Source organism: Malus sylvestris, chromosome 13, assembly GCF_916048215.2.
Source record: "Malus sylvestris chromosome 13, drMalSylv7.2, whole genome shotgun sequence".
In the NCBI taxonomy this organism is placed as follows: Eukaryota; Viridiplantae; Streptophyta; class Magnoliopsida; order Rosales; family Rosaceae; genus Malus; species Malus sylvestris.
The window spans coordinates 3,708,324-3,731,692 of NC_062272.1; the positions used below are offsets into that span (position 1 = coordinate 3,708,324).

At 36.5% G+C, this 23,369-nt stretch overlaps 2 protein-coding genes and 1 pseudogene across 2 annotated transcripts in view; all 3 read right to left on the reverse strand.

The window, feature by feature from the left end:
- Window positions 1–14,129, reverse strand: part of LOC126594948 (cytochrome P450 CYP749A22-like) — a 41,151-nt gene extending 27,022 nt beyond the window's left edge. The window contains exons 1-5 of the mRNA XM_050261238.1: window positions 13,817–14,129; window positions 13,509–13,735; window positions 13,187–13,419; window positions 12,579–12,957; window positions 12,451–12,472 (exon numbers count right to left, since the gene is read on the reverse strand). Coding sequence (XP_050117195.1) covers window positions 12,451–12,472; window positions 12,579–12,957; window positions 13,187–13,419; window positions 13,509–13,735; window positions 13,817–14,099 — 1,144 coding nt within the window. The 5' untranslated portion in view covers window positions 14,100–14,129. The remainder of the gene's footprint in view (window positions 1–12,450; window positions 12,473–12,578; window positions 12,958–13,186; window positions 13,420–13,508; window positions 13,736–13,816) is intronic.
- LOC126594950 (cytochrome P450 CYP749A22-like) lies at window positions 3,029–6,758 on the reverse strand. The gene is made up of 5 exons (XM_050261240.1): window positions 6,376–6,758; window positions 6,059–6,285; window positions 5,112–5,344; window positions 3,851–4,226; window positions 3,029–3,764 (listed from the first exon to the last, which is right to left on the reverse strand). The coding sequence occupies exons 1-5, from the start codon at window positions 6,659–6,661 to the stop codon at window positions 3,336–3,338; spliced, it is 1,551 nt and encodes a 516-aa protein (XP_050117197.1). The 5' UTR covers window positions 6,662–6,758; the 3' UTR covers window positions 3,029–3,335.
- A 5,465-nt stretch (window positions 14,130–19,594) lies between the features above and the next one.
- On the reverse strand, window positions 19,595–21,905 carry LOC126594952 (cytochrome P450 CYP749A22-like; annotated as a pseudogene).
- Between the last annotated feature and the right edge of the window lie 1,464 nt (window positions 21,906–23,369).

Genomic DNA, 23,369 nt, shown 5'->3' on the forward strand with positions numbered 1-23,369 from the left:
TTTTCAAGCTTTGACTTCATGTTCCAACGTACTCTAACACTTCCGATGCTTGTATTAATCTTCCCAGAATCAAATCTTTAAATTAGTGCATTATATATATGAATCAAGCAAATGTGTACATAAATCATTGTTATGTCATTTGCCATTTATGGGCCCGTTTGAGTCTTTTTTTTTAAATTTTTTTTTATGAAGCATTTGTGCTCATAAGTGTTTTATCTAGAAGTGCTTTTATAAGAAATGCGTTGAACTTTTTTATTAAAAATTTAAGTACATTCGAAAAAAGAAACAAAAAACAATTGTGAAAACTTTATAAAGAAGCATAACAAAGTACTACTTGAGAAAATGCTTCAATGATTTAAAAACATTTAAGTTTTTCTGTCAAATACATTAATGTTTTTATTTATCAGATTGCACTACTAGTCCATCCAAAGGCAATCTTGAACATATTTTTTTTTTAGAGGTAGTGCTATCAACACACTCATTTTTACTTCTCACATAATCTTCTCAAATTTCGGCCATCAAATCGAATAATTTGAACAAGATCATGACAAAAAATTAACAAGGAAGTGAAGAAGATAAAAATGAGTGTGTGAATAACACTATCTTTTTTTTAATTATTGGTAAGAAAAAGGCATTTCAAAGGAGGAGTCTTTGTATTACGTGTTCAAGCTTCGTATTATGCATTTCTTGTTGGGAAATGGCAGACTTTAACTTTTAATACTACCGTCCTTTATTATCCTTCATTTTCAAGCTTTGACTTCATGTTCCAACGTACTCTAACACTTCCGATGCTTGAATTAATCTTCCCAGAATCAAATCTTTAAATTAGTGCATTATATATATGGCCATGCACCCTTCATGCAAGTCATAAAATCAACAAAAGGCAAAAGAAAAGTAAAAGCAGTTTGTGCTAGAAAATGGGAGGCAGCAAGGGCTCTGGAGGGAATCAAAATGCTGGGTCTGGGGGGGGTAACAAATCCTCCGGTGGAGCAACTGGTGGCAGTGGCGGTGGCGGTGGCGGAGGAGCCAAAGCAGCGGGAGGGACGGGGGCTTCTATGAAAGCGCCAGGAAGAGATTATACGATCTCGAGAGACAGCTTTGAGAGTAACCCTGCTGCCTACTTCAAAGATCTGCGCAAATAAAAAAATCTACTATTTCTCACTAATGGCTGAGACATTAGGACTTATTTATATATGATAAATAAGGAGCAGTAGTAATTAGTACTGTGCTTCTGTTGAACTGCTTATCCATATGTATTCTCCCAACCTATCCTAATGCAGTTACTAGTTACATATTATGTTTAAGCTTTGTGTCTTTAATTAAGTATAGTTTACCATTGATGATACACAGCGGTTACTCTAAAGTCTAAACACATACCAATGAGTTCGATAGCTAGAAAAAGTTGAAATGATAACGGATAGACACAATTTCATTAGTTGCACTGAGTAGCAAATCCGAAAGGCATCAATTTCCCGGCAATGCCAGCCTTCACAGTTCAAAGTGAATGTAGCATTACCTGAATTCTATGTTGTGGCCGCAGTGTCAAATAAAGAAAGGGCAAGTGGACATAACCTGGGGAAAGAGTGAAGGAGTAGCATTTTAGAATCATCGACAGAGCAATCTTTGCTTCGATGGTTGCAAGGTTCAACTCCACACAGCTTTGAGGTCCCAGACGAAAGGGTATGAAAGTGCTTATGTTATTGTTAGTAGCTTTAGCGATCCCTTCTGCGAATCTCTCCGGTTTGAAAAGTTGCTTGTCTTCTCCCCAAATTCGAGCATCGTGCTGAAATGCTAGATTTGAGAAAACCAATTCCACATTAGGTGGCACAATAACATTCCCCTGTCTAGGCACACTGACATTCCCCAGTATAATTTCCCTATCAACTCTCCTTAATAAGGAATCAAGAGGGGGATATAACCTGTGAGACTTATAGAAAATCATACTCGTCTGCATGAATAAAAAAGAAAAACAGATTCCCAAATTAGAATCTCTAATCTCAACTGAAAACATGTTTCCAACACCCCCTTTCTTACTATTTTCAGTTTGGAAAAGTTATCAGGATTTGGGGTTTGTTAGCCAAATCATTCCATCACCCCCTTTCTTGATTCCTCTTGCCAATCCGTATGGAGTGCCAGAAGAAACAGAGTCCAAGCAAACAAAGTATTAATGGTTTCTTGTCCAGCAAAGTAAAACGTCTTGCACTCATCCACCGAAACCATCTGGTTTTCAATTTCATCGTGAGTTCAAAAGTAATCCGTGAAAATCACTCCCGAAACTCTTGTTTTCTCCTGTCATTGCCTTCTTTTCTCGTTTCTTGACAATCTCTGTTATGGAGGCATGTACTTCTTTCTCTAGTTTGTCCAATTCGATCTCATCGTTGGTTTTGAAAAGCTTACTGATGCCAGGAACAGACTGGGAAAGAATTTTTTAATTTATACTTTAATCCCATCTAATAATTTGTATGTAACTTAGAGATTTTTTTATTTGATTTTTGTTGTTTTCATGTTGGCCACCCATATTTTGAATCCTGGTTCCGCCCCTGACCATAGCTTGTGAAAGATGTTGATGAGAATTAAGACAAGAAGCACACACAGAAAGCTTTAAAAAATGACTACTGGGCCTCCCAAAGAAGCCATTTTTCGTGTGCTTCTCTTTGGCTATCTCCCTTAATCTACTGCAGGAGGTGTTTCTTGAGAGTGAATAACGGTTGTACAATGCAATACATAATCCTAAAATACTCGTCTTTTTTTATTCTTTTGTTTTCCGGTCGGCACAGAGGCATCATATTTCAACTAATGTATAATATTCAACACGGTGCAATAACATTGAACCCCAAAATCTATCTATGTTAATGGAACTACCGTCACCTCTAGTTTGTATTGATTTTAGCCGTGCCCGGAAGTAGCATAACCTTGTGCTGCCATGTTAACTTATCAATTACGTTACATATTACGGCGTACGCCAAACAAAAAGAAAAACTTTGCTCGGATTATCCAAAAAATTCTGACAAACGAAAGAGAACAATAATTGGAAAGAAAAATAAAAACTGCTTATAGCTTAAGCCATCATATAATAGAAACGTGTATGGCTGAATATTTGAAGGGTTTACAATATATAGGCACACATACCGTATTTCATAAGGAAACTAATTAGAAAAGATAAGGAAACTAATTACAAAGGACTAGTATCAATTACAAATCCTAATCTTACCAAATATTCTCCTAGAATATTTATAATAAAGACTGACGTCAACACATATCATAAGGCTACAATTTCTAGGTACTCCATACTACCAACCAAGTGCAAGATATTTGGCAATTCTGGTCTTCGGAGTTCAAAGTGAGTGTAGCATTACCTGAATTCCACGTTTCGGACGGACTGTAAGATAATGAAAGGGTAGGTGGACATAACCCGGGGAAAGGGTGAAGGAGTATCGCTGTAGAATCATTGACAAAGCAATCTTTGCTTCTATATTTGTAAAATTCATGCCCACGCAGCTTCGAAGACCCAATCCAAACGGTATGAAAGCGCCTACATTGTTGTCAGTTGCTTTAGCAACCCCTTCAGAGAATCTCTCGGGTTTGAAAAGTTGCAGGTCTTCTCCCCATATTTGAGGATCATGGTGGAGTGCTAGATTTGGGACAATCAGTTCGAGATTTGCGGGCACAATGACTTTTCCAAGTTCAACTTCCCTTTCGGTTTTCCTTATAATAGTAGCAACAGGAGAATATAACCTTAGAGACTCATTGATCACCATACTCATCTGCATGAAAATGAAAAGTATATAACAAATCAGAGTTTAAAACTTAACCGACAAGCTCATTATGATTGAGTTCTCGGATTTCTTACCGTTTTCAGTTTGGCAATTCCATCAGCATTCGGAGTGTGTTTGCCAAATAAATCCACAACCTCCTTTCTCACTTCTTCTTGCCAATCCGTGTGGAGCGCCAAAAGAAAGACAGTCCAAGCAAGCAAAGCATTAGTGGTTTCTTGTGCAACAAGGTAAAACTCCTTGCATAGTTCAAATAATTCATCCGCCGATATCCTCTGGTCGTCATTCGTATCATGATAAGCCTTTAAAAGTAATCCAAGAAAATCACTCCCAAAGCTGCCTTCTCCTCCGGTGGCCTTCTCTTCTCTTCTCTTAACAATCTCCATTATGGAGACGCGCAGTCCTTTCTCTAGCTTGTCTGCTTCGATCTCATCACTGGTTTTGAAAAACTTACTGCAACATTAAATGAAAGAATAAAGTTTAGCTATGTTTGGAGATGTCAAATTTTTATTTTTTTATTTTCTTTTGAACAAAAGGAGATGTCAAATTTAAAAAAAAAAATTTAAATTTGATATCTTATGTGGCACTTTGATATCTTTTAAAGTTTTGTTTTCCACCCAATATGTTAAATTTTAAACGTAAAATAAAATTTCATATTTATTTCCTTTGCATTGGTAATGAAAGAAAATGAATTAAAGGGTATAAAATAGGGAACTTTAACGAAAAGCACCCGGTACTGTTCACTTTAACGAAAAACCACATTTTTACACTAAAAAGTCAATCCTGGTACTATTCACTTTACCCTTTATTTTGTCCTTATCATTAAAACTCAAAATTTTCAAGCCTTTTTCATTAGTTTTCCTTATAAAATATTTAAACATTGCATTGGTAATGAAAGTAATGAAAAGAAATTAAAAGGCAAGACTTTTAACTAATAAAAAAAATTAATAAAAAGCATTTAATAATTAATTTTTTTTTTTTTGAAGTTGCCGTCAAATTTGGCAGCAAATGAAAGAAATACCATTTCATATCATATCACATCAGATTTACCTTCTCGATTGAAAAAAAACTGCTACTGCTTTTTCTTTTTTTTTACCGTTATTATTTGTTAAGATATTTCGACATCTTTTCTAGAGATGCTCTAAGAAAAAGAAGTAATAGTCCATAACTCCACTGCTGCGCCAACAGATATGTGGAAAAAATTACCATGATAGAGAAGTATGATTCTATGCATAACAAGCCGAATGAGTCAGCTTCAGCTACATAGTGAAATCAAATTGAGCATGTTTCACATCCCTTCTTGTAATCAGAATTTTTTTTTCTTTTACAGGAAGTTACCTGAATACGGGAACCCTGATTGTGAGAGAATTTTTGAACACTAAGACGCCTAACTTCGCCAGCGTCTCGAAAATGGTCTTTCCTTCGATATAATTGCTGCCGAATGCTGTTCTGGAGATCACTTCCGAACTGAACAACCTAAACTCTTGAAAAACCTCAATCTCTTTTCCTTCATAACTTTTCCACTTCTCCAGCATTGTCTCAGTACTAGCTACCATTGCTGGAGTCATACTCTAGTAAAACAACACAATCATTCTGTTAGCAGATTTACCTACAACTTGCATGAAAGTGTTGGAATTATTAGATCGACATGTCCGGTAGCCCACTCTAACGATACAGATAATATCGTATTTACCACCTGCCTCATCCGTTAGTTAGGTATGAGATTTTAAGGTATGAGATTTTATCACAAAAACTTCGGTATTATTTAAAGTCGAGTAATCCTATTTAAGGTCATTATTTTTTATTTTCCGCGGGATAGCCAACATGCCACCTCATGTGGAACCTCATTTAGTGGTTCACACGTAGAGATTCACACATCGGTCATTGAAACTCAGAGATCGACTCCGATGGAATCTAAACTTGTTTTCAATCTTTCCAAGAAGTGTTTCTTAAGAACTCAGAGGCTACTATATGTTAAGAGTCTAGGTTTGTTACCAAGCTCACACTTTGTGACAAGCCTTTTGGCTTGCACGAGCCCGTATCTAGGGCTTTAATATCATGTTGAAATTTTTAAATCGACGGGCCCGGAGGTCCCATTCTAACGATATCTATACTTGCCTTAACTTGATAATTATCACCTGTCAAATCCGTTAAATGTGTAATTTTATCATAAAAAATCTCGATATTAGTTAGAGTAAGATAATCCTATTTAAAGTCATTATTTTTTACTTCCGCGACCGATGTAGGATAGCTAACAGAAAGCAGCTGTAACCGTAAAAACTTACTTTTAAGCTCTCTCCATGGAAAGCATGGGTAGCCAGCTTTCGCAATTTCGCCCATTTTTCAGGTTTAGTTGTTGTCAGAAGGCCATCTCCGAATAGCTTCTTGTCAAAGTAAGGGGTCTCTATTTTCGGATAAGCTCTATCTTTGTTGTTCAATATCTCTTTGCATAATTCAGGATCCGTAACGATCAACTGAGCCTTAGAACCATGCCATTGAAGATAATTCTTACCTGTAAATTAGCATGCTAAAGATGACCAAATTTATCTTGATCGAAACTACGATTTAAAAAAGTAGTTAACTAATCAAGATCATTTGTTACCGTATATCTGAGTCCAAGAGTGAATGTGAGGTTGAACTACAGAAAATACGTCGTGTGATAAATTTTTCGGCCTGCTCATTGCTTCCTTGATCATGTCGGTGATTTCTTTCGTGTTTCCATGGATAAGTCTGTAAGGAGGGCCTGTGATCCCCTGCAAAGCCATCAGCTTCTGCAATCGAGTCGGAGTCCACCATAGCTTATGAAAGATCTTGATGAGGAGTAAGACAAGGAACACACACAGAAAGCTTGGAAGAATGACTAATTGTCCTCCCAAAGCACTCATCATCTTTGTTAACTGGGTTTTCAATCAGCAGACCATAGTTTGTAAAGTATTCTTGCTCTTTAATCTGTACTGTTAACCAGAGCCGGCTTTTAAGGGCTGTGACAGGTTCCACTGCACAGGGTTCAAAAATTTGGGGTCCCAAAAAATAATTTTTTATTGAATATAGTAATATATAAAATAATATTATATAAAAATAATATATAAAAATATTAATCAAACCAAAAAAATATATATGTAAAAATCTAATGGGACCAAAAGCCATCAGATACGTGCCCCGCAAAAATAATTTTTTGCTGAATATAATAATATACAAAATAATATTATATAAAAATACTAATCCAATCAAGAAATATGTATATAAAAATCTGATGGCTGATTCCCAACAGTGCCGCTGAGTCCCATCACTGTTGCTTCCTACTTTTCTTTTCTCACGCTCAAATCCTATCGCTGCTCTCATTTTTCTTCGGACAAGGATTGTCCCTCTAATTTTCCATGCCCTTCTATGCTTTTTTATTTGTGTAGTCATTGTTAAGTCACGTTAATATTTTATATTACTATTTATTTTTATTTTATTATCTTTATAAAAAATAATATAAAATGTTAACGTGGCTTAACCGTGACCACATAAAATAGGAAAGCATGAAAGGGCATGAAAAATTAAAGGGCAGACAATCATTGTCCTTTTTCTTCTTTCACAATTCACACCACAGTTCCAGTTCCAGACTCCAGTGTCAGAATTCCCATCACTCCCGCTGCAATCTACTTTACTTCTCTCTTCCTATTGTTCTTTTTTTCCACAATTTAGTAAATCCTAATTTATAAATTCATGAAATTGAAGAGAAATTTTCGAATATGAAGACAATTCAATTGATCAGAATGATATAGACTTCGATTAAAGTTAGATATTTACTAATTTAAGTATATTGACTTGGAATATGAAGATTTGGGTATTTCTTATTTATAATTTTTTTTTTCTTTTGTACTTTTCAGGGCAAAATCAAGAGGAGAGCAGTCACAAAAAATCAATAGACGCACACGTATTGCAGACTATCAGGTTTCGTTGTTCATACTTACTATAATTTTATTGTGATATTGTTTGAGATATAAAAGATGACACCTACTAGAAAATATCAATTTGGCTACTTGAAGCGTCAGAGAAAAAGAAAAATTGAACAATTGACTCAGTCTCAAAAATGAGCTATTGATAGGTTATTTCTGAAAGAAAAAGAATCACAAAGTTTATTTTGACATTGCTTTTTAACATCAATACATTGTTCAAATTTTTTTAAGATATCTTATAAGAAGGGCCCCTTTTATGAATTTCGCACAGAGCTCCCGAAATCTCAGACTGCTAACACAGATTAATTAACTTAATCCCACTTTTGATCCTTCTAGATCACTTTGCATTATTGTGGAAAACTTGCTGGTGGCAAATTAGTGGGTCCTTGGCGTCTTTTAATTAAAGTCGTAGCCATATTATTAAATTTGAAAACTTTCTTAATCCAACATGAAATGACGATTTAATCCAACGTTATGGACTTCATCTCGAGTCTTCTTATATCTGCAGCTGGCCACAACAAATTCTTTACACCCTCTCTGTATGATTAGCTATCTTGGATGGATAAGGGTGTAATATGAAAAATGATAAACCCATGTCATTAGCTTCTCATATATTCTTATTTAATCATATATGTTGTTTTTGTTTGATTTATTTAATCGACCATCAGAAATAAAAATGGGTATATATAGATCTAAAAAGAGTGTGAAAATCACTTAATAGCAATGGAAAATATGTCGTGTGATAAATTTTTCGGCTTGCTCATAGCTTCCTTGATCATGTCAAATACTTCCTTCGTGTTTCCATGAGTATGTCTGTAAGGAGGGCCTTATACTAGTTCAGCTGTAAATATATGTACACCCAACCATATTCCAAACCTACCCTCCTTATAACCCAATCTAATTTATACCATATATATATGAAATTTTGTAAGTAAACCTACCTCACACCCACCCCCACCGTGTACGTGTGATCATTGCAATGAGAAATATTTAGACTTCTCTACCAAACCAAACCAAATCAAACAAAGCGAAAGATCTTCGACGGATTATTGATTTGTTTTTTCAGAGTTGTTGGGAAGTCAGGCCACCTAATTTGCTTTTTTATAATTTAGTTTACAGCTGAGCTTACTCAATCATTGCAAAGTGTTTTTGTACATGAGAACAGCACCGGCTATGTATACCGGATAGAGCATCTGTTTCTTTGATGCAAGATAAGGGCATATAACATATGGCAATCAAAAATTATAGAACTAGTATAGTTAAAGACAAGATCTACTGCAAAGAAAGACGCATGGATTTATGTTTATTGATTTTTTACTAGAACAATTTCTGTTGAGATTCTTAGTACTACAGAAGGAAGTAATTCTTGATGGGGTAGCCTTCTCCAATGGAACTAATTTCTGGAGCGTTGTTAGCCAATACTTGAATTCACACCATCTGACGGTTCGTATACTTATTTGTTGATTAATGGATTATTCGTATTTTGATCATATCTTAATCTAGACCGTTGAATGTTATATAAACCAAAGGCTACTAAGAAGTGTAAAAATGTTTGTAAATATATTTGTCTCTTGATTATATTTCTATAATATATATATATATATATATATATATATATAAATACATACATACATACATACAAAAAAAGAGAATGGGACAAAAATGCCTCCCAAACAAAAAAAATTCACAAACAGCTCAAAATAATGCATGAAATAATGTAGGGGTAATTTCGTCATATAATCAGTATTTTTTAATTATTATTATTATTATTATTATTATTTTTATATACTTGGAGAAAGTGGAAAGAGAGAAAAGAATTAAAAAAAATGAAAGAATGAGTAAAAGTTGCTGGTGCCCAAGGGGAAAGGAAAATATAAAAAAAAAAAGAGCAAAATCATGAAAGTTGTGCGATGGTGTCAAAAGGAAATGAAAGGAAAATATAATAAAAAATGAGTAAAAGTTTCAGTATTTTCCTATTTAACGTTTCATTTTGTTTACATTAGATAGTGATGATGATCGCGTTTTTTTTATGTTCTAATTTGACTTACAAAAAAAAGAAAATAATGAAATAAAAAATTATTAAAGCAATTCATGCATATAAATATATTTAAAATGTATAAGTTACGCGTAGCGCAACATAGCATGTGCATGAAAGCTAGTATTTATATATTTGTGCGTGTGTCACATATCACCCCAATCCTCCACTGTAGCTCCTCTGCTCGAGTCTGCCCTTGCTACCAATCACCATCACATGGTTACCCGTGCAAAGTCAGTATCCAGTGTCCTAAAGAACGCTCCGATGGTACTATTCGCTATCCTCTTCCTTCAATTCTTATTGCCATGGTTTCTTTTTCTCCTATGGAACCTACCTGCTACACCCAGGCTGTTCGTTCTCCTGAAGAGTGGGTAGCGTTGACTGATGATTAATGAGTTTAATGCGCTGTTAAAGAATCATAACTAGTCTCTGGCCCCTCCTCATCCGTCCCAAAGCCCGGTTGGTTGTAAGTGGAAATTCAAGATTAGGCGACATGCCAATGGCACTATTGACCGTTATAAGGCCCGATTAATTGCTAAAGTCTATTATCAGCAATTTAATTTTGACTATAATTAGACTAAGTCTAGTGGTTAAACCCACTACTACTTGTTTGGTACTGAGTCTTATTGTTTCTCAAGGGTGGTCTCTTCTTCAACTTGATGTTAAAAAATACCTTCTTACATGTGGGTTCTTGTGCAAGGATGTCTACATGTCTCAACCCCTAGGTTTTGCTGATCCCTCTTTTCCTTTGCATTTTTGTAACTTCATAAGGCTATCTATGGTCTCAAACAGGCGCCTCGAGCTTGGTTTCACGGTTGAGTTCCTTTCTATGGCGCCATGGATTTCAGCAAAGCCAGGCAGACCCTTCCTTATTTATTCTTTCATTAAGGCAAGTGTGTTATGTTTTGTTGCTATATGTGGATGACATAGTCCTTATCGGCAATCTTTCGCCATTCAACTGTTTATCTCCATTTTAAATTCTGAATTTGGGCTTAAGGATCTTGGTCCTCTCCATTACTTCATTGGTATTGAGGTACAATATGCTTCCTCCGGAGTTCAACTAACGCAAACCAAGTATGCTCTTAATCTTCTAAAAAGCACCAACATGCTTGACTGCAAGCCGGCTACTACACCTTTTACCTCCAGGTCACAACTTTTTAATCAGGATGGTACTCATTTTTTTGATCCCACTGAGTTTCATCACCTTCTTGGGGCCTTACATTATCTCACTTTGACTCATCCTGATATTGCGTTTATGGTCAATCATATTACTCAGTTTATGGCTCGTCCTATTATGATTCATTTGATTGCTGCCAAACGTGTTCTTTACTACGTTAAGGGTTCGTTAGACTTGGGCTTTGTGTTTTGGCCTCATTGTGGTCCACTTATTCTTCATGGCTAATCTGGTGCCAATTGGTCTGGTTATCCCGAGACACATCGGTTAACGTCTTGCTATCTTCTTTTTCTTGGTCCTAATCACATCTTCTAGAGGTCTACAAAGCAGCCTACTGTCTCATATTCTAGTGCAGAGTCTGAGTATCGTGCTCTTGCTCACACCTGAGCTGAATCTCTTTGGGTCTCCTACTTGCTAGTGGTCTCTACTCCCATTTATCTTTTTGGTGATAATCTCAGTACCACCTACATGGAAGCCAATCCAGTTTTTCATGCTCGCACAAAGCATATTGAATTGGATTACCATTTTGTTCGTGAATGTGTTACGTTTGGTGCACTTAAAGTATAGTTTATTTTATCCTTAGATCAACGTACGAATGTACTGACCAAAGGTCTTTCTAAGTTGCGGTTTCTTCTACTCCGGTCCAAACTTGTCTCCTCTCAACCATTTGCGGGAGGATGTTAGAGAAGAAGTCTTGTCAAAGTCAACTGTATCTCCTAAGAATCAAGAATGAATAGTATAATTTGATTTTGGTTGTATTTCCTATATACGACTCTTACTTATACACCAAAAATATACTTGTATAAATATAAGCCTTTGTGCAATGAATAAAATCATTAATTATATATTTATTTTCCATACGTGTGACCGTTGCAATGAGAAATATTTAGACTTCTCTAACAAACCAAACTAAACGAAGGATCTTCGACAGATTATCTTATGAAGTGCTGCCAACTGAAATGGAACAGCTTGCAAAGGTTCAAATGATAACTGAGCGCTATAATCAGTTTATCCATTGCACTGTCTATAAGGTAGCAAGCACCATCCAAAGGCATCAATGTCCAGCTACTCGACACTACGGAGTGCAAGATTTATGAGCAATTCCGGCCTTCGCAGTTCAAAGTGGGTGTAGCATTACCTGAACTCCAAGTTTTGGGTGAATCGTCACATATTGAACAGGCAAGTGCACGTAACCTGGGGACAGTGTGAAGGAGTATCGTTGTAGAATCATGGACAAAACAATCTTTGCTTCAGTGTTTGCAAAGTTCAATCCGACACAACTTCGAGGTCCAATTCCAAAGGGTATGAAAGCACCTACATTATTGTTAGTTGCTTTAGCAACCCCTTCTGAGAATCTCTCCGGTTTGAAAAGAAGCGCGTCTTCTCCCCAGATCTGAGGATCACGGTGAAGTGCTAGATTTGGGACAAACAACTCACAATTAGCAGGAACAATAAGCTTTCCAAGTTTAACTTCCCTTTTAACTTCCCTCACAAAACCAACAACAGGGGAATATAACCTTAGAGACTCGTTGAGGATCATACTCATCTGCATGAACCCGAAAAATAGATAACAGATCAGGATATCCAATCTTAATTGAGAACATATTTCTGACATTTAAGCAAGCAGTTGACTGAGTTGCTGACTTTCTTACCGTTTTCAGATTGGCAATGCCGTCAGGATTTGGAGTTTGTTTGCCGAATAAGTCCATGACCTCCTTTCTTGCTTCCTCTTGCCAATCTGTATGGTGCGCGAGAAGAAAGATTGTCCAAGCAAGCAAAGTATTAGTGGTTTCTTGTCCTGCAATGTAAAACGACTTGCACTCGTCAACCATATCATCCACCGAAATTCTCTGGTTGTCATTGGCATCATGGTGAGCCTCCAAAAGCAATCCAAGAAAATCACTCCCAAAGCTGTCTCGTCCTTTGGTCAATGACTTTTTTTCTCTTTTCTTAAAAATCTCTGCTATGGAGGCATGTATTCCTTTCTCAAGTTTCTCTGCTTCAATCTCATCACTGCTTTTGAAAAACTTGCTGCAACATTGAACCAAAAGACTAAATGCAAGTACAAAGGTAATCTTCCACAAATCTTGTTGTGACTAGTTGACTACAAACAATCAAATTTGTTTCATGTCCCCTTCTTGAGAAATAAGTTGCCTAAGCAAGTTTGTGGTCAATTCAAGTTTTATACGTGCACCGAGATCTTTTGGTTTATCAATTAGTTCTCCAATTCAAAATTTTGTTAAACCAAAAAAATGGTTACCTGATGCCGGGAAGCCTGATTATGTAAACACTTTTGAAAAATAAGAGGGTTAACTTCGTCAACATCTCAAAAATGTTTTGTCCTTCTATATAGCTGCTGCCAAATGCAGTTCTAGAAATCACTTCTGATGTGAATAACTTGAACTCTTCAAACACCTCAATTTCTTTTCCTTCATAACTTTTCCACCTTTCAAGGATTGTCTCCGCACTCGCTACCATTTCCGTAAACATACTCTAGAAAAACAATACCATGATTCTATTAACAAATTTAGCTTCAGTAGTCATTGGAAGAAGAGTAAGTACCGGTAGCTGTAAAAACTTACTTTTAAGCTCTCTCCGTGGAACGCATGGGTGCCGAGCTTCCGCATTTTTTTCCATTTTTCACCGTCAGCTGTTGTTAAAAGGCCATCTCCTAACAGTTTCCTTAAAAAGCCGGTGGGCTCACTTTTCGGATAAGCTCTATCTTTGTTATTCAGTATCTCTCTGCACAACTCAAGTTCCGTTATGACCAACTGAGGCTGAGAGCCTTGCCATTGAAGATAATTCTTTCCTGTCGATAAAGATGACCAAAATTTACCTTAAAATTAAAACTAACGGACCATAGTTAACATGATCAGAGATCGTTAGTTACCATATGTCCGAGTCCAAGAGTGCATGTGAGGTTGAACTATGGGAAATATGTCGTGTGATAAATTTTTCGGCTTGCTCATAGCTTCCTTGATCATGTCGAATATTTCCTTGGTGTTTCCATGAATAAGTCTGTAAGGAGGGCCTTTGATCCCCTGCAAAGCCATCTGCTTCTGAATGCGATGCGGAGTCCACCATAGCTTGTGAAGGATCTTGATGATAACTAGGACAAAGAACACACACAGAAAGCTTGCAGAAATGATCACTACCCTTCCCAAAGTAGTCATTTTTCGTATATTCTACTTTTATATATCTTTGGCTATGTCCATGAACCTACTGAGTTTTCACCAGAAGTCCATATTTATAAGGTTTTAGTTGCTGTTCATTGTTAACACAGATGATAAAGATGCCAGTTTTGTCCCAAGGTCCGAATACTTACTACAATCCAAAAGAAAAATTGTCACCGATGACATTGCAAGATTATCAAATTTGCTAAACTTTCTCTATCACGGCCTTTTCTTTGCTACAATCAAAATAATCTCCCAATAATGTGTTGACAAATTGGTAGGGTTTAGTAGAGGGTGTATAAAATAATGGTCCTTAAACACAAACATAGAGTTCAGTCCCGTCTAGGATTTCCAACAACTACTAGCATCTCTAATTAAGATGTTACTTGAGGGCTAAGGTTTATGTCCCCTCATGATTAGGTGTAACTTGTTTTTTCGTTATCAATAAAATTACCCTCGTACAGTTGAGATTTTCCAAAAAAAAAAAAAAAAAAAAAAAAAGATGTTAAATATAGGTTGTCAAATTTTAATTGAGAGCTTCGAAGTTAGATGCTAAATTTTCTTTTTTTCAGAGGATGTGTCAAATTATTTTTTATCATATATTGTGGGTCCTACTGTTATATAAATTGTACAAAATTGTGTAAATTGTTTTGGGAACTTCATGTGGTTGGTGTATTGTGAGAGGCATTTTATTAAATAATTCAAAGATAATGGTAGTGAGACTAAAATTTTAAGTTAAATTTGTAAATTAAATGATGTGTCACCAATAAAAATTAAATATATTAATTAACGTTTAAGTAATAATTTAATCATTAACAATCATGTCATTTAGTTAAAAAAAGTTAGTCTTCCTAACATTATCCATAATTCAAATGGAAGGAATTTGACTTTTTGGGCTTTGCTAACAAAACAAACACCTGGGATGGTAGGCGTCAAATCCAAGTTAGATAAAACTCCTCGGTTGGAAAAAAATTGTTGTCCTTTTATCCTATCTGGCACACTTTTGGTGTCTTCTTTGAAGATGGTCTAAAATGTCACATTAGGCACAAAAAGTACTTGGATTTTATACAAAAAGTTTCAACTCATTTTTTTTTTATTCTCACATTATATTAATTTAATATGACTTTGCACTTGACTACAGAGTAATATATGACTTTACCTTGTATAATGATTTGGAGAGAAATTGAGTTAAATTTAAAATAAAAAGTTACAACTTTTCATGTGCATTGGAGGAGAGATTTTTCTAAGTTACCGAAACACGGTCAATATAGCTGTGTAATAATATATGTGGAACAAAAGTTTGTTTTTTGTCAAGTGTCCATATACTTGTATTATGATGCATAGTGTATTAACTCGTGCTCCAGATATACTGAAAATTCTCTCCTAAGAGCATCTCCACCAATTGGTGGAAGGCAAAGGCAAAGGCAACAATGTTGCCCCTATCCAAAAAAAAACCTCTCTAGCAGTCCAATAAACCAAAGGCAAGTGGTGGGCCAACCATTGCTAGCCAAATGCCCGGCCATCTTAAGCCTGGCTTACTCCTTCGAGCAAGCTAATGTCATCACAAACTTTTTTTTTTTTTAAATCAAGCGCGTGAACACACTCACCGAGAAGGGAGAGTCAGAGACAAAACCTGCAACTGTAGGCCCTACTGCGGCTAGATGATGTGGCTGAATATGGACCGGTGGATTTCCAACGGTCAGAGGGTTTAGACTGTTGGATTCCGAACAGTAAAAAAAATTTAAAAATTTTACTGTTGCACCACATGACGCAATTTGGTGCCTTTGATTTTAAATCAATTTGAAAAACAACAGGCATGATTAATCCAACATTAAAAACTATAATATATATATATATATATATATATATATATATATATATGATATCAGAAAAATTGAAAAAAAAATATTAAAAATTAGAATTTTTTAGATTGTTTCAATTTCATAGTTGGTTATATGATTATGGGAGTTTTTTGCTTTATTTTTCAATTAATTATGTTTGTTGCAATGCTATGTTTTTGCTTTATATGTGAAATAATTTATTAGAATTAAACAATTATTTTATTTTCAAAGCATACAAAAATAAAAATAAATTTACTTGCCCTTACCCTTACCCTTTTTAAACGGGTGATGTTACACAAGGACAAGTACTATTCAAGAAGGCAACTTGCATGCTTTTGCCTTCCACCAACTGGTGGAGATGCTCTAATATGCCATTCAAATTCAAAACCTTAATGAGCATGCATAGAGTCCCCGTATACTAGGAAATTGGAAAAGTCAAGTTTGAATGAACAAACAAACGCACAATGCAGTGCAATCAATATTAATCTGGCAGTTTCCGGTGCTTGTATTAATCTTTTGCCCGACTCTTGAAATTCCTTAATTCATTAGTGAATCAAAATAATGCATATATAATATGTATGTCACAAATTCAACTTATATGGAGTATTTAGAACTAACAGAAAATTTGCATAAATTCAAGCGCAATAGCGTTTTAAGATTCAAACAACCGACCGTGCTTGGTTGTTGTCTACTTTCTTGCATTTACTAGAACGTGATTTTTCTTTTTAGTTATAATTTCAGGCAACTTAATATTTGAACACAACTTTTTAAAATAAACTGTAAATATATGTACACCCTGTTCGCTCCCTAAATCCGCAATGGGCCTTGCGGGCATACCGGGGATTTGCTCACATACGAGATTGGTGGGTGCAGGCGTGCCACTACTAGATGCCGCTAGTAGACGGGATTTGAATGATTAAGGTTGCGCCTTTTGACTTCCAATCAAGAGATTGTGCCATTTGAGTGGGAGTTGCTCAAATCAAGGTTATTTCTTTGCCTTAAAAATAAGGACTTTACTTATATGGAGAGATAGAACAATATGTAAATGACAAGGTTGCTCGGAAATGTAAATGACAGAGGAAAGTGACTAATATTGCAGATTGCTTGTAATTTAAATGACTGAAAATGAGTTGTACATGAAAACTATAAAGGAGATCGATATTACAAGTGAGCAGTAGAGCTAATAAACTAGACAAAAGATGGCTTTTGTGAGGGCTGATCCTGAAAAGGATGAAGGTTTGGGGGCTGAGTACAGCTTCGTGAAGACAAATCTGGTTTGAGCAGAGTTTGTGCTTGTATTTGTTTGGTTGTTTGAGTGTCCATAATCCTTCTCCATCTGCTTCTTTATATAGAGGTCTAGAAGAGCCCCCTTGCTGAGATCTTTGTACTTGCCCGAAAGAAGCTTGGGCAACTTGCATTTCATTGCTTGGGCAGCTTGCATTGCATTTGCCAACTTGCATGTAGAAACAATATTAAAAGAGAAACTTGTATCTCCACCACATGTTTTTAGCACATGTCTTCCCACTTGTAATAAACTAACATTTAAAAGAAGCAAGTTGACTCTTTCACATGTTCCTTGTCTGAAAGCTCTCATGGTGCATTTTCATCCACTTGCATGAAAAAGCATGCATTTGTCTTGATTAAACAATTTTTTTGGCAAACCTCTACCACCAAAACAAATGGGAGAAACAATATTATAGTGCCAACCTATCCCACTTGATAGCTAAATATCTTCCAAGTTAGTCTTTTTGCTCATTAATCCTCCAAATGCCATATTTTACCCAAATTGCCCAAATAAGTAAAAATGGGTATATTTTAGGTGCAAACACACCCAACCATAATCCAAAACTACCCTCCTTATAACCCAACTCACAGCCACCCCAACTCGTACGCATGACCGTCGAAATGAGAAATGTTTAGACTTCCCTACCAAACCAAACAAACGAAAGATCTTCGACAGATTATCTTAACATGCTACCAACTAAAATGGAACAGCTTGAAAAGGTTCAAATGATAATTGAGGGCTACAATCAGTTTATCAATTGCATTGTTTACTGAAGGAAATATTTGTGAAAACAAGTTCATTTGAGCAACATCTATGCATGCTATTAACAATTAAAAGGCGGAATCATGCTTGTATGCACTCATAAACAAAACTTAACCCATGAAATTCAAATCCTAGTAGTTATGGTGAACCAAGACTCAACTCAAAACAAAGTGAGTTGCGAAACTTTATACCTTTGAAGCACCTCTTTGCTTAGCAAAGGTTAATCACCCATGTGAGGGTCTTCTTTCCTTTGTCACCTTGCTCCTTGGCTCCATGGATTTGGATGGAGGAACTTTGCTTCTTGGCTCCATGTCTTCTTGGATATGGATGGAAGAATTTGGTTCTCCAAAAGTCCCCAAAGTTGGAGACCTCTAAGTTTCAACACCAATGATGGTTAAGGAAGAAGATGAGTGACCATGGAAGAATTAGATGCTAGTAAATTCCCCATGGTGGCCGGCCTCCTAGAGAGAAAAAAGAATAGCTTTTGTTCTCTCCAATTTCCTCAAGAAAACCCTAATGAATAAAATGCTATAAAGTCATATTTATACCTACCTTCATTGGAGTGGCAAACTTGTAATAAGTTCAAAACCCACTCCCTCTCTAAGCATGGCCGGCCTCCTTATTTTAGTGGGTTAGTTGCCCATTTTGTTTTAGTTGTCACACAACTTAAACCTTATGTGCCTTGTGGACCAAAACCCATTTGTGTCCCGAAACCCAAAACTAACTTAAGGCCTAAAATGAACCTTTCATTCTAGATTAATTAACTTTTAATTAATCATTACCATATACAATTAAACTATTTAATTGTCCTTACTTATCTTCGTTATATCATTCAATCATTACCTTACACAGTGTGCAATCCATTAGGTTCCTTTTAGCGAGGCAGTGGGCGATTAGAACTCTTCAAATTAATTGTGAATTGAAACTTACTTTCAATTCTCCTTTTAGTGATTATACACCTTTAGGGCTTCCACAAACCATGAGTGACACCTAGCAGTATATCATGGATACCCAAGCTAATCAGAAGAGGTGGAGAACCTATTTAGTTTAAAATTACAATGCAATACGGTCTTTCTTTAATACAATACTCTTGACCACATTGTTTGGTTTGATAGTTTATTCATGTTAACTATCAAATGTGATTCATTTACTTATATGATTACCTTGAATGTGATTTGGAACGACTTCCTAAATCACATTCATACTCTGACCAAAGATTCTTAATCATATCATATAGTATTACTTTGCATTATCCCAACCATGAGTTCTCATGTGACATGAGTATGAGAACTTCTTATTGATCGCGTTTAGTGGACTCATTTTCTATTGAGCACCTATCTACTTGTCTTGGTGTCAGTCACACCAATGACTCGAGACCAATCACTCTCCCTGAGAGAAGACATAGCACGTACTGATCTTAACGGACTGTTAATGCTCAATTGGCAATCATATGATCAAGAACATTTAGGATATGTATACGAAAGAGAATGGTCTTATGAATCTAACTTCTTTAGATCACATTCTCCCAATTACATATTCCTTTGACTTATCATTTAAGCATATAATATTTATATGAGACGGCTTTAAACAATAATATTTGCTCTTTATATTAAACTAGATTAGTTTAACATGTGAAATGTTCGTAAAGTATAATCAAATTATTGACTTTATGGCACATTTCCAACATTTACAAGGTAGCAAGCACATCCGAACGACCAAAGGCATCAACGTCCAGCTGCTCGATACTACCGAGTGCAAGATTTATGAGCAATTCCGGCCTTCGCAGTTCAAAGTGGGTGTAGCATTACCTGAACTCCAAGTTGTGGGTGAATCGTCACATAGGGATAGGGCAAGTGCACGTAACCTGGAGACAGTGTGAAGGAATAGCGTTGTAGAATCATGGACAGAACAATCTTGACCTCAGTATTTGCAAAGTTCAATCCCAAACAACTTCGAGGTCCTATTCCAAAGGGTATGAAAGCGCCAACGTTATTGTTAGTTGCTTTAGCAACCCCTTCCGCGAATCTCTCTGGTTTGAAAAGATGCGCGTCTTCTCCCCAGATTTGAGGATCACGGTGAAGTGCTAGATTTGGGACAAACAATTCAAAATTAGCAGGAACAATGAGCTTTCCAAGTTTAACTTCCCTTTTAACTTTCCTCACAAAACCAACAACAGGGGAATATAACCTTAGAGACTCGTTGAAGATCATATTGATCTGCATGAACCCGAAAAATAGATAATAAAATCAGGATATCCAATCTTAATTGAGAACATATTTCTGACATTTAAACAAGCAATTAACTGAGTTGTTGTCTTTCTTACCTTTTTCAGTTTGGCAATGCCATCAGGATTTGGAGTTTGTTTGCCGAATAATTCCATCACCTCCTTTCTTGCTTCCTCTTGCCAATCTGTATGGTGCGCGAGAAGAAAGATTGTCCAAGCAAGCGAAGTATTAGTGGTTTCTTGTCCTGCAAAGTAAAACGTCTTGCACTCGTCAACCAAATCATCCACCGAAATCCTCTGGTTGTCATTGGCATCATGGTGAGCATTCAAAAGCAATCCAAGAAAATCACACCCAAAGCTGTCTCGTCCTTCGCCCATTGACTTTTTTTCTCTTTTCTTAATAATCTCTGTTATGGAGGCATGTATTCCTTTCTCAAGTTTCTCTGCTTCAATCTCATCACTGCTTTTGAAAAACTGGCTGCAATATTAAATGGAAAGACTAAATGCGAGCACAGAAATAATCTTCCATAAACTTCTTGTGAATTCATGTCCCTTCTCGAGAAACAAGTTGCCTAGGGAAGTTTGTGTCAATTCAAGTTTTGTATTTGTACTGAGATCTTTTATTTTGTCCGGAGAAGTGGAATGGACAGAAATTACAGGTCTATCAATGAGTTCCCCAATTCAAGATTTAGTTAAACGAAAAAAAATGGTTACCTGATGCCGGGAAGCCTGATTGTGTAAAAACTTTTGAAAACTAAGGGGGTTAACTTCGTCAACATCCCAAAAATGTTTTGTCCTTCTATATAGCTGCTGCCAAATGCAGTTCTAGAAATCACTTCTGATGTGAATAACCTGAACTCTTCAAACACCTCAATTTCTTTTCCTTCATAACTTTTCCACCCTTCAAGCATTGTCTCCGCACTCGCTACCATTTCCGTAAACATACTCTAGAAAAACAATACCACGATGCTATTGACAAATTTGGCTTCAGTAATCTTTGCAAAAAGAGTAAGTACCGGTAGTTGTAAAAACTTACTTTTAAGCTCTCTCCGTGGAAGGCATGGGTGCCGAGCTTCCGCACTTTTTTCCATTTTTCACCGTCAGCTGTTGTCACAATGCCATCTCCTAACAGTTTCCTTAAAAAGTCGGTGGGCTCACTTTTCGGATAAGCTCTATCTTTGTTATTCAGTATCTCTCTGCACAACTCAAGTTCCGTTATGACCAACTGAGGCTGAGAGCCTTGCCATTGAAGATAATTCTTTCCTGTCGAACAAGATGACCACAATTCACCTTAAAATTAAGACTAACATACCATAATTAACACGAGATCGTTAGTTACTATATATCTGAGTCCAAGTGTGCATGTTAGGTTGAACTGTGGGAAATATGTCGTGTGATAAAGTTTTCGGCTTGCTCATAGCTTCCTTGATCATGTCGGATATTTCCTTGGTGTTTCCATGAATAAGTCTGTAAGGAGGGCCTTTGATCCCCTGCAAAGCCATCTGCTTCTGAATGCGATGCGGAGTCCACCATAGCTTGTGAAGGATCTTAATGAGAACTAAGACAAAGAACACACACAGAAAGCTAGCAGAAATGGTCACTACCCTTCCCAAAGTAGTCATTTGTGTATATTATACTTTTATATATCTTTGGCTACATATATGAACCTACTGAGTTCTAATCAGGAGTCCATATTTATAGAAAACCTTAATGTATATTTCATTATCAAAACAGTTTACAAGATTAAGCATAAATAGAAGAATAATAGGGAAAGAGAGAGGAGAGGGGGACAATGGCAGCTAAGCAAGCATGAGAGTATGATGACCTCCACATTCTCTAACACATGCTTTACAGCTTATTAACAAGCTTTACACAGAAGAGGGAATAACACAGCTCACTAAACCCTAGCTAAACACAGCTTTACAGCTATTAGGGTTTAAAGAATATTCAATAATATTCAATACTCCCCCTCAAGCTGGATCGAGAGATTTTCTGGATCCAAGCTTGAAGAGAATATGATCAAGTTGAGAAGAAGGAAGGGGCTTGGTGAACACATCGGCTAGTTGATCACTGGAGCGAACAAATGCAGTTTGTAACGGATTAGACTGGACTTGGTTGCGGACGAAATGACAGTCAACCTCGATATGCTTTGTTCGTTCATGAAAGACGGGGTTGGCAGCAATATGCATCGCTGCTTGATTGTCACAGTGGAGGAGAATTGGCTTGGAAGAGATGATGTCAAGATCATGTAGCAAACTCTTTAGCCAAATTAGTTCGCATGCAGTAGATGCCATTGCACGATACTCAGCTTCTGCGCTGGACCGAGCTACAACAGATTGCTTTTTGCTCTTCCACGTGACGAGGTTACCACCTACAAGAGTGCAGTAACCAGTTGTGGACTTGCGATCAAGGACGTTGCCTGCCCAATCAGAATCTGTGTATCCTTCAATGGTGAAGTGTCCGTTGTTTTGCATGAAAATCCCGGTAGACATTGAGCTTTTTAAGTATCGAAGGATCCTTTTAACTAGTTGCAGATGATGAGATGTGGGAGAATGCATGAACTGGCTGACAAAGCTAACAGCATAAGCAATGTCAGGTCGAGTTATAGTCAAATAGATAAGTTTTCCTACCAACCTTTGATACTCCGATACATTTTCAAGCTGGATGCCTGAGGTTTCATGCTTGAAATTTGTTGGTAGAGGTGTTTTAGCAGGTTTGCAATGCATCATATTGGCTTCTTCTAAAAGATCGAGAACGTACTTTTGTTGATTTAGAAACAACCCCGTTGGAGATTGATCCATTTCGATTCCGAGAAAGTATCTAAGTCTGCCGAGATCTTTGATTGAGAATGTTGAATGTAAGGTGGCTTTGAGAGCATTGATTTCTTCTGGATTATCTCCTGTGACAATGAGATCATCAACATAAACAAGTACCACCAATCTTCCATGTGTGCCAAGCCTAGTGAACATTGAAGAATCTGCATTGCTTCGTTTAAAACCGGATGACATAAGGACAGAGCTTAGTTTTGAGTACCAAGCCCTTGGAGATTGCTTGAGACCGTAAATGGCCTTGTGAAGCTTGCATACTACTCCTTGTTCCTTCTCTCGTTCATGACCAGGTGGTAGGCGCATGTACACTTCTTCTTCCAACTCTCCATG